This window comes from Macaca nemestrina, chromosome 17 (assembly GCF_043159975.1).
Source record: "Macaca nemestrina isolate mMacNem1 chromosome 17, mMacNem.hap1, whole genome shotgun sequence".
Taxonomy (NCBI): domain Eukaryota; kingdom Metazoa; phylum Chordata; class Mammalia; order Primates; family Cercopithecidae; genus Macaca; species Macaca nemestrina.
Window position 1 is genome coordinate 84808029 of NC_092141.1, and position 10803 is coordinate 84818831.

The 10803-nt window shown below is 57.5% G+C and overlaps 1 protein-coding gene and 1 pseudogene across 3 annotated transcripts in view; one reads left to right on the forward strand and one right to left on the reverse strand.

The window, feature by feature from the left end:
* Window positions 1-10254, forward strand: part of LOC105469175 (unk zinc finger) — a 45585-nt gene extending 35331 nt beyond the window's left edge. The window contains exons 8-16 of one of the 3 annotated variants that reach the window (XM_011719877.3): window positions 992-1134; window positions 1551-1751; window positions 2632-2697; window positions 3128-3302; window positions 4180-4281; window positions 4416-4604; window positions 6974-7155; window positions 7759-8016; window positions 8757-10254. In XM_011719877.3, coding sequence (XP_011718179.1) covers window positions 992-1134; window positions 1551-1751; window positions 2632-2697; window positions 3128-3302; window positions 4180-4281; window positions 4416-4604; window positions 6974-7155; window positions 7759-8016; window positions 8757-8912 — 1472 coding nt within the window. In that variant the 3' untranslated portion in view covers window positions 8913-10254. The other 2 variants (XM_011719875.2, XM_011719874.2) reach the window with 2 other exon arrangements.
* LOC139359686 (uncharacterized) lies at window positions 4603-7445 on the reverse strand (annotated as a pseudogene).
* Window positions 10255-10803: the final 549 nt, after the last annotated feature.

Consider the following 10803-nt stretch of genomic DNA (forward strand, 5'->3'; position numbering starts at 1 on the left):
ACATGCCTTTAATCCCAGCTACTTGGGAGGCTGAGGCATGAGAATCACTTGAACCCAGGAGGTGGAGGTTGCAGTGAGCCGAGATCATGCCACCATACTCTAGCCTGGGCAACAGAGTGAGACTCTGTCAAAAAAAAATTTTTTTTTAATTGGAAAGTATGTTGTTAAATTAATTTTAATAACATATTTATATTTAGCCCAATATAAAAGGTTATTATTTCAATATACAAAATTTTCAAGACATTTTACCTTTTTTTGTAGTAAGTCTGTGAGATCTGATGTGCATTTTAATGCCTACAGGATATTTCCATTCAGACCAGCCTATTTCAGGTACTCAGTAGCCACGTGTGGCTTTCGGCTGCCTTGTGGGACAGTGTGGGTGTGGATCCTCAGCATAACACTGTGGGCCGCCACCAGTCTCAGAGACAGAGCTCTAGTTTGTACCTGCTAACACCTCTTTCTACCCCAAGATACTGCCCTGGGTCTCCTTAACCTCTTTCCAGGCTCAGGCCCTATCTCTGAGATGAGAATGGAAAATAAATTGAGGGCCTTGGGAGGGAGAAGCATATTCTTGATGCGGAGGTGGTCCCCGGCCATGGGCATTGGGGCCGCCTGGTTAAGACAGCATAAGGAAGTGATTCAGGCTTTGGAGTTGTGCGGATCAGCGTTCAAGTCCCAGCTCTTCTGTTTTTCAGCTCTGTCACTTTGGTGGGTTTACCTGACCTCTCTGAGCCTCAGTTTTCTTGTCTATAAAACAGAGACCATGTTACTGGTATCTTCTGGTCACCATGAAGATTCACAATCACTGCAAAGTGCTGGCACAGTACCTGGTACACAGTAAATGCACAGACATGGCATTACTAGAGATGTCGTAGGAACCTTCCCTTTATGTGCAGGGGGATTCGTGGTCTCCTTTGGAAGGGACCCAGGAACATTTTTGGAGGGACAGAGCTGCCTCGGGCCTGCTGACCCCTGCCCCTGACTCTTGCAGAGCCACCCCTAAGTGACGACCTGCAGCCTTCCTCAGCTGTGTCCAGTCCCACCCAGCCGGGTCCTGTCCTGTACATGCCGTCTGCCGCCGGAGACTCGGTGCCTGTGAGCCCCTCCAGCCCGCATGCCCCTGACCTCAGTGCCGTACGTGCCCATCCTGGGGAGTGGGTGGGCACCATGCCTGACAGAGCCAACACTTGCCTCCTAGGCCCTTTCAGCCTGGGCTTGGGAGGTCATCCTGATATTTGTCCTCGGGCCAGGGGGATCTGTCTTTTCCATCTCAGCATTCTTTGTCAAAAGCCCAGGCACAGGGGTGGGGTAGGGCAGTCTCCAGAGCCTGTGCTGATGAGCCTGTAGGACTGGTGGCAGGGACACAGCCTGAGGTCACCCCCTTTCCCTCGTGAGCTTCGGGCTCCCTGAGTGGTCGCTGCTGCTCGTTGGCAGATTAAAGTGGAACTGAGCCCCTTGAAGACTCCCTCTGAGGAGGGTGGAGGACGGGCCACACAACAGCCTACACTGTGCCCACGGGCCCACTCCCTCCCTCCCCTCCTTCTCCACAGCTCCTCTGTAGAAACAGCAGCCTAGGCAGCCCGTCTAACCTCTGCAGCTCCCCGCCGGGCTCCATCAGGAAGCCCCCAAACCTGGAGGGCATTGTCTTCCCTGGGGAGTCTGGCCTGGCCCCTGGCAGCTATAAGAAGGCTCCCGGCTTCGAGAGGGAAGACCAGGTGGGAGCCGAGTACCTGAAAAATTTCAAATGCCAGGTAAGGGATGAGGGAGGCAGCAGTGAGGTTAGCCTTCTCCTGCGTGGGGCAAGAGAATCTTGGAGGAGTGTCCTGGTCCAGCTATGGGGAGGATGACTGGCAGCTAGGACTCCATTGTCCTCGGCCTCTTCAGGACTGAACAGAGGGAGCAGTAGCAGCCCATTTGCAGCCGAAGACAGGAAGGCTGGGGAGGCTGCACAGCCTCCCCGGGGCCGCAGAGCTGGTTAGGAGAGAAGCCGGATCCCGCCTGGGTGCTGTCGTTCCCCTGCCCTGAGCTGCCTTCATAGAAAGGCAGGGTCTGGGGCCGGGCGCGGTGGCTCACGCCTGTAATCCCAGCACTTTGGGAGGCCGAGGCGGGCGGATCACAAGGTCAGGAGATCGAGACCACCGTGAAACCCCGTCTCTACTAAAAATACAAAAAATTAGCTGGGCGCGGTGGCGGGCGCCTGTAGTCCCAGCTACTCAGGAGGCTGAGGCAGGAGAATGGCGTAAACCCAGGAGGCGGAGCTTTCAGTGAGCCGAGATCGCGCCACTGCACTCCAGCCTGGGCGACAGAGCGAGACTCCGTCTCAAAAAAAAAAAAAAAAAAAAGAAAGGCAGGGTCTGGGGGAGCAGGACACAGGGGTCCCTAACTGGACCTGGAGAGAAACCTTCTGGGCTTACATGAGGCCTAGTGTCACCTGGAGGAGAAAGGCAGCTCCCTGCTTAGGGTAGGGGAAGAGAGTAGGGGTGGGGAGGAAGAAGGGGGTGTGTGCATGCATGTGAAGAGGGGTTGCATGTCTGCCCCCACCTGCCCCCTGCTACCTGCAGCCTCAGGGTCAGATGGACTCAGGGACACCCCAGCACCACATTCACCCACTCCCTGAATTTTCTCCCTCAGGCCAAATTAAAACCCCACTCATTAGAGCCCAGGAGTCAAGAGCAGCCTCTGCTTCAGCCCAAACAGGTATAGAGCTCTCAGCCCCTTCCTCCCCTCTGCTGTGGACAGGACTGGCCCAGACCCCCAGGAGGCTTTGGGGAGTGGGAGGCACCACTTTCCCCGAAAGCTGAGGGCAGGACTAAAGTGAGGTCCCAGCCACAAATCCAGAGAGGGTAGGGGGTCAGGCCCTGGAGCCCAGCACTCTGCCAGGCCCTGTACTTCCTTCTTTCTTCCCTGCTACAGGATCGTAGGGGTGAGCGGGCCTGGCAACCTCCGCACCTCCAACTCCATGCTCTCGGCAAGGTGTCGGGTGTGCCAGGGCCCATGTGGGCATGGGGGCACCCGGACTAGAGCTGGCACGGGCTGTTTCCCTTGTCCCCAGCCCGTCTCCAGCCTCTCGTCCTGGCCTCCATATGCAGGCCTCCCATTGCCTCTCCTTTTCCCTCTCTCGTTGCAGGACGTGCTGGGCATCCTCCCCGCAGGCAGCCCCCTGACCTCAAGCATCTCTTCTAGTATCACCTCCAGCCTGGCAGCTACCCCCCCTAGCCCAGTGGGCACCAGCAGCATCCCCGGCATGAATGCAAACGCTCTGCCCTTCTACCCCACCAGCGACACGGTAGAGTCAGTCATAGGTAACTAGGCCATTTCTGTTTGCAGGCCCAGGACTGGGTCTGGGGTCAGAGACCCCCCAGTCTCTGAAGCAGGTCTCAAATCAGCACACCAGACCCCTTAGACATCTGTCTTGGGAAAATCAGGGGGTGGGAGCTCTGCGTCCTTCGAGCTAAAGGGGAAATGACCCCAAGGTGTAGGGCCAAGACCGGCCCTTAGAGCTCCTTCGCACAAATCAGAAAGAGGCGCCTTTTCCCCTTGGTGAGTACAGTCTCACCCCAAGACGTGCCATTCAGTCCCATTCATCTCCCTGGTGTCCTTGTGTAGTGAACACCCTGCACAACATTCTCAGAATTCCTGGTGCTAGAAGTCGGTGCTCCTTTCTTTCAGTCCTCATTTCTAGGTGCCTGCTTTGTGCCAGGTCCTGTGGCAGGCACTGGGGAGACAGGTGACAACGTGCTGCTCCTCCCCTGTAGAGGGAAACTTCCCACCCAGTGGACATATGTCAAGCACCTGCTATCCACCAGCCACTGAGTGCCCAGAGACCCGCCCACCCCCACTGAGCCCGGGGCTGAGACCCTGGAGTTGTAACATCAGGGGACAAGATCCCTGTCTGAGGCAGGGACCCTGGATGGGGATATGATTCCTCCTGGAAGTGTCAAAGGATTCAGAAAGGAGAGGCATTTGGGTTGGACATGACTGGCAGACGGCATCAGAAGTCAAGAGTCAGGATAGGCATAGGAAGCAGCTGAAGGTAGGGCACTTGGGAGAATACAAGGGGCTTGGGAGAATACAGACCCAGCGTAGCATGGGCGTGAAGATGCAGCGTGGGCAGGAGACGAGGTGGTCAGGGTCAGATGGGCCCTCGGGAGGTCACATCCTACTCTTCTCTGTCCCTAGAGTCTGCTTTGGATGACTTGGACCTGAATGAGTTTGGTGTGGCCGCCCTGGAGAAGACTTTCGATAACAGCACAGTGCCCCACCCAGGAAGCATCACCATCGGTACTGGGTGTGGGTGGGCAGGGCAGCCTGGAGGACTCCTCGGGTTCCCGCCTGGCCCAGGCCCCTTGGTCCATGTGCCCCGCCTGGCTTCCGCTGCCCTCACCCAGCCTGCCCTCCCGGGGCCTCTCTTGCAGGCGGCAGCTTGCTGCAGAGCTCTGCGCCCGTGAACATCCCCGGCTCCTTGGGCAGCTCTGCCTCCTTCCATTCAGCATCCCCATCCCCTCCTGTCAGCATCTCCTCGCATTTCCTGCAGCAGCCCCAGGGCCACCTGAGCCAGTCGGAAAACACATTTTTGGGAACCTCAGCATCACATGGATCTTTGGGTAAGAGGGGGAGTGGTTCACTGAGAACTGGGGCAGGAACCTGGGCCTTTAGGAGGTCCCTCTGGCCACCCCGTCTACGGTGTATCAGCCAGGCTTGGGGTTAGAGCAGAGGCCTTGGGCCAGGAGGCAGAGTGAGACTCCTGTGTGTGTGACCCTGGACAAGTGATTGAGCCTCTCTGCCTTAGTTTCTTGTGCTGTGAAATGGGTATAATGGCAGCATCCACTTCCTAACATTGTTGCGAGCGTTGAATGGAGTAATGGGGTTGAAGTGCTAAGCACGAGGCCAGTGCAGGTGAGAGCAGGGGTCTCAGAGTCGCCAGGGCTGGGCCTGGTCTCTTTAAAACCATGGTTCTGTTCTGCCCAGTCACCCCAGGCTCCGAGAGGCTAGCTCACACCAGCCAGGTTCACAGGGGACCAAGGGGGAGAAGCCAGACAGGCTAACCCCTGGCTCTGGGTGCCCTTCCTGCTGGGCAGAGGCTCCAGGGAGGCCCAGGGCTGGCCCAGAAGGCTGCCCACAGAATTAGAATGGTAGGGACTGGGGGTTTCTGAGGGCACTTCAAGGTTTAGTGGCTAGAAGAATGGCACAGAGGCCTGTGCCACCGCGGGTCGGCTGTGCATCTCCTCTTGTGTGTGTCGGGATGTTCCTGAGGGCAGCATGGGAAGCACATGGCACCGCAGCTCTCACTCTCCCCCAGTAGCTGCAGAGACCAGGAGCTCCCTGCCCGGGAGTGCCAGCTTTTGCTCAGGCCCAGGGACTGAGCCCTTCAGAGTTCTGATTGGGTGTGGTGGCTTCCCTTATCTCATTCGTGATCCCAGAACAGCACATGGATTTCTCAGCGCCTTCCAGTGCTGAAGAGGCTGTTGTTCTCTGTTACGTTGATTCTGTCAGCTTTAGGTGCTTGGTGTTGCATTTTTCGGACTTGCCCCATATTCGGGTGGAATCTTTTTTTTTTTTTTTTTTTTTCGAGATAGGGTCTCAGTCTGTCACCCAGGCTGGAGTGCAGTGCAGTGCAGTGGCGTGATCGTAGCTCACTGCAGCCTGGAACTCCTGAGCTCAGGTAATCGTTTCACATCAGCCTCCTGAGTAGCTGGGACCACAGGCGTCACCACCATGCCCGGCTTCTGGTGGCATCTTGACTTAGCTCCACTTACTGGCCACACACTCCTTCCTGTACCTTTTGACTATTGAGCACAGGTGTATTGATACAGGCGTGAGTGCAACAGTCCCTGCTGTCCAACAGCTGTGGCCATTGTGGGACGCAGAGGTGTCCAGCCATTGGGATCCTCCTGAGAATCGTAGAGGGGCCCACCTGGACAGCAGAGTCAGGAGAGCTTCTCTGAGGGAGGAGGAGAGATGGGTGAGACAGGAGAGCTTGCCACAGGGCTGGTCTCATGTGGGTGGAGTGACCCTGAGATCTTCCTCTGGGACGGGGCAGATGGCTCAGACAGTGCATGCCACAGGTCCCCACACAGGACCAAGTCCCTCCTCTGTAGGTGCACTTGTGTGGCTCAGAGAGCAGAGCAATAATCTTAAATCTGGTTCTGGAACATCCCGGTTAGATTAGTGGGAAAGGGAGTAAGGAAGAAGTCACCAGAAAGTACACATGGGCAGAGTGAGGCCAGAAGTGGATATGGGTCCTTCTCAGAAGCTAGGGGCTGCCCTGGGGGCCAGAGCAAGGGGACCTGACGTTAGTAAACATCTGTTGAGCGAGTGAGCAGAGGACAGCTGGGTTGGCTGTGCATGCGGCATAGTTGACTGGAAAGCATAGACCTTTGGAACCACACTCCCTCTCTGTGTCCTGGCCCTACCACTTACAATTTTTGTGATCCTTGGTAACACATTTTATCCAGGGTCCTCGTCTGTAAAACAAGGGGGATGGCCCCAAGGCTCCCTGAGCTCTTCCTGTCCCAGCTCTGCCATCTGATGAGGCTCTGGCCTGTCTTCCCCTTTATCTCTTCCTGGGCCTCACATCAGGCTGCAAAAAGGCCCTAACCTAAAAGTGAAGCCACAATTATAAATTGCCACTATCGGGGGCCTGGGACTGCTCCCACGTGTAGTACTTCCTGAGTCCCCTGAGTTACCCTGTGAGGCCAGCGATGGGAGTCCCGTTTCCCACATGAGAATGCTGGGCCTCAGAAGTTGAGTGGCACCAAGTAGCAGGTGGCACTCAAGGTTAGGTCTGACTCCGCCCATGCCACCTGCACCTTCACAGCCTTCCTGTCCCTGGAAAATTCTCTGGCCTGACACTAGCTGGAGCCTTGCACACCCATCCAGTGGACAGCCAGTCCCTGGAACCCCTGAGGCAGGGCTGGCCAGGGCCTGGGCCCAAAGCCCTCCGAGGCTCATGTTCTTCCCCTCCCTGGGGCAGGTCTGAACGGGATGAACAGCAGCATCTGGGAGCACTTTGCCTCTGGAAGCTTCTCCCCGGGCACTTCCCCCGCTTTCCTATCAGGGCCAGGGGCTGCTGAGCTGGCCCGACTTCGGCAAGAGCTGGATGAAGCCAACAGCACCATCAAGCAGTGGGAGGAGTCCTGGAAGCAGGCCAAGCAGGTACCAGGCCCCACATCGGCCTTCCCCAGTACCTGGTGGCATCCAGCCCAAGACCTTCCTTCACAGAGCGGGCGTGGGGTGGGGGAAAGCGGGGGTTGAAGAACAGAGCAGAAACTAGTTTTGTTCGCTCACTCTCCCCCTGGGAGGACTTGCCTTGCCAGTCAGGACCCTGGGTGGTTACTGTTGTTGCAGGCTTCGAATGCCCTCTGCAAGCTGCTTGTAGTCTGTCCCAGGACCATCCGCCTCCTCCCAGTAGCCTCGCCTCTCCAGGGTTCCAAGTCCAAGGTTCTGGGTTCTGAAATGGGCCCCCTGTCCAGCTGCAGCCGGCTACCCTATGGGTGCTGGCCAGAATCCCAGCTCTACCCTGTGCCCCCTGCTGTGCTAGGCCCAGGCCCCTTTCCCTGGCCACAGAGGGGACAGTCTCCTGTAGGTCCTGAAACCTCTGTGCAGACAGCATCAGCCTCCTCCCTGCTCTCCTCCCAGACAGCCAACCCAGCTTCCCAGCAGGCCCCACAGCCAGAGTGGCCCCCCGAGAGATGGTGCTCTCTGGGGACAGGGGGCAGGGCAGGGCCATTGTGATGAGACTATATGCTGGGCCCACAGGCTTGTGATGCCTGGAAGAAAGAGGCGGAGGAGGCTGGTGAGCGGGCCAGTGCGGCGGGCGCCGAGTGCGAGCTGGCCCGGGAGCAGCGGGATGCACTGGAGGTGCAGGTGAAGAAACTCCAGGAGGAGCTGGAGCGGCTACACGCAGGGCCCGAGCCCCAGGCCCTGCCCGCCTTCTCTGACCTGGAGACGCTCTCACTCTCCACCCTCTACTCCCTCCAGAAGCAGCTGCGGGCCCATCTGGAACAAGTGGACAAGGTCAGCCCAGGTCAGGGAGCACTGGGTAGGGTGCACGGTGGCCTCAGCCAGCGCTTGGACTCTGACCTGGTCCGGGCTGCTCCGGGGACGGCTTCCTTCCTGAGAGCCTCTGTCCAGGACTGGGCCAGCACTCAAAAGGCCGGCCTGCTGGGAGTGGGTGAGGAGAGTGCACTGAGGAACATGAAAAGGCTGGGGGTGAGGGGTATCGGTGCCACCCCCAGCACCCCTGGGGGAAGCCCTGACCAAGCTGCGCTCAAATGCCTAGGCCCCAAATGCATCCTCCTGTATACCCTCCATGGAGCAGTGGACCTTCCAGTGAGGCCCAGGACCTCAGGGCTACCCCTGCCTTCCCAGGTCTGCTGTTGGGTCCCAGGGGCCAACGTGGCATGGTGGGAAGAGCTGTCTTTCCTCTGTTCTCGGGCAGCCAGGCCCCCAGGTGTGGCCCTGGGCATGTCTCAGCCCTTTCTGGGCCTCATTTTCCCCATTTGGGGATTAGAAGGTCAAATGAGACCGGGCGAAGCCTCTGTGAGGGGTGGGCGTTGTGGCAGCCTGGCCATGCGCCATGCAGAGGTGGACTCTCAGCCTGCTCTCACCTGCCAACAGGGGTCTGGGAGCACACTGTTGAGCTTGGTGCCTCAGTTTCCCCATCCCAAGGGGGCTGAAGTGAGGATCAGGGGAACTCCTTGCTCAACTTGGGGCCAGACCCATGGATGGTGACCACAATGCCCCTTTCCCTGCAGGCCGTGTTCCACATGCAGTCGGTGAAATGCCTTAAGTGTCAGGAACAGAAGCGGGCAGTGCTGCCGTGCCAACATGCTGCACTGTGTGAGCTCTGCGCTGAGGGCAGCGAGTGCCCCATCTGCCAGCCTGGCCGGGCCCACGCCCTCCAGTCGTGACCCTGCAGGCCTGGCCCAGCCTGGCCCAGATCTTCTCACCTAGGACTTTTTAAAGTATATATATATATATATATATATATATATATGAATATATATATATATGTGTATGTATGTATATGTATATGATTATGTATATGTATACATTTCTGTATGTGTGCAGGTATGCGTGGTGGTGTGGACAGTGTCTGTGTGTATATCTGTACATAGATATAGACACACACTTTAAAAGACTTACCAAGCACTTTTTAAAAGAAGAAACTATTTTGCAGTCCTCCCCTACCCACTCCCTGCCCTTCCTACCGCAGAGACGACATCCCCTCTTCTCCCACTGGCCTTTTGGCAGATAATCTGTTTCTGTCTCTTTTTTAATGTAGGAACTAACTATTTTTAACTTCTTCCTGGGGCCTGAGCAGGGAAGGGTGGGACTGGAAGGCACTAAGGGGAGGGGAGAAGCCCTCAGGGCAGGCTCTGCTCCCCCTACCTCCTTGCCAGGGCAGGGGTGGAGTGTGGAAGACGTGGGTCCCCCAGAGCAGGCCTGGCCCCCAGCTGTGAGGGCCTTGGAGGCCTGAGGGGGTGTGCTGGGGGTCTCAGCTGGCTTAGCTCCTAGGTTTACCAAATGTATAGTTCTGGGGAGAACAGTAAGGGCTGGAGGCCAGTGCTGCAGGGCCAGCCCCACTCCCAACACCTGGGCCCTTGAAGCTCCTTGAGGGGCAAGGCCCGGGAGTTCCAGCCCTCAGGTTCCTGAGGGTCCACCCTCAGTCCTCTCCCCCTGGACTCCCCACAAGAGCCTCCTGGCCCCAGGGCCACCTACCAGGCTGGCACTCAATCTATGACCTCCCCACCCCCTTGACCACTACCAGCTGCCCCCAGCTCTCCCTGCCCCCTCCCCTCTCTGGCAGCTAGCAGGGCAATTGGCGTGGAGGAGTGCAGACTGAGGACCAAGGGGGCCCAGGCCCTGCCCTCCTAGCCGGAGGGGCTCCGTATGCATTCCTTGGTGCTCTCTGAGTGCAGCTGGTGTCCCGCCCTGTTCTGGGCGGACGCCTGTGTGCGTGTGTGTGTGCCTGTCCAGTGTATATCGTGTCTTAGCTTCCATTTTAAAAATTGTTCTGTACAGAGAGAGATGCAGCAGGGGCGGGAGGGCAGAGCGGGCAGAGGGAGCAGCTGCACCCCAGCACCGGGTGTCTGGGGTAGGAGCTGAGAGGGTCTGGTCCTGGCCCAGGCTCCCCCTTGGGCTCAGCACGAAAGGGCTTTCAATGAGTTAAGTGAAAACTTTTTCCTTTTTTACAAAAATGCAAAAATCAACAAAGCTCCAAACCTATTGGAAATAAAATATGAACTTGCAGTGGTAGCTTCTTTACCTGGGGGTGAGGGGGAGTGGGTCCCAAAAGAGGGCCTCTGAACTATAAGGTGGGCCAGGAGCCCTGCCTCACCCATGGAAACAGTTGGTGCCCACACCCCTGAGGTGTGCTAAGGCAGCTGGAGAGGCCTGGAAGCTTCCTGAACCCACTGGGCCCCAAAACAGTTCAAGTGCTTTCCGACCTAGGCCTAGGGGTTGATGACCTAGGGACACTTAGCCTTGGACACAGAGGCCTCCCAGGCCCTAGGACTCTAGGGCTGTATGGTTAGCGGTGACTGGCAATAGGGCCCCTAATTGTTTCTCAGAGGAACAGTGTCTTCCCAACTGGGCATGGTGGCGCATGCCTGTGGTCCCAGCTACTAGGGAGGCTGAGGTGGGAGGATCACCTGAGCCCAGGAGGTCCAGGCTGCAGTGAGCCGTGATTGCACAGCTGCCTCCAGCTGTGAGACCCCATCTCAAAAACAAAAACAGGCCGAGGTGGGCAGATCACTTGAGGCCTGGCCAACATGGTGAAACCCCCTCTCTACTAAAACA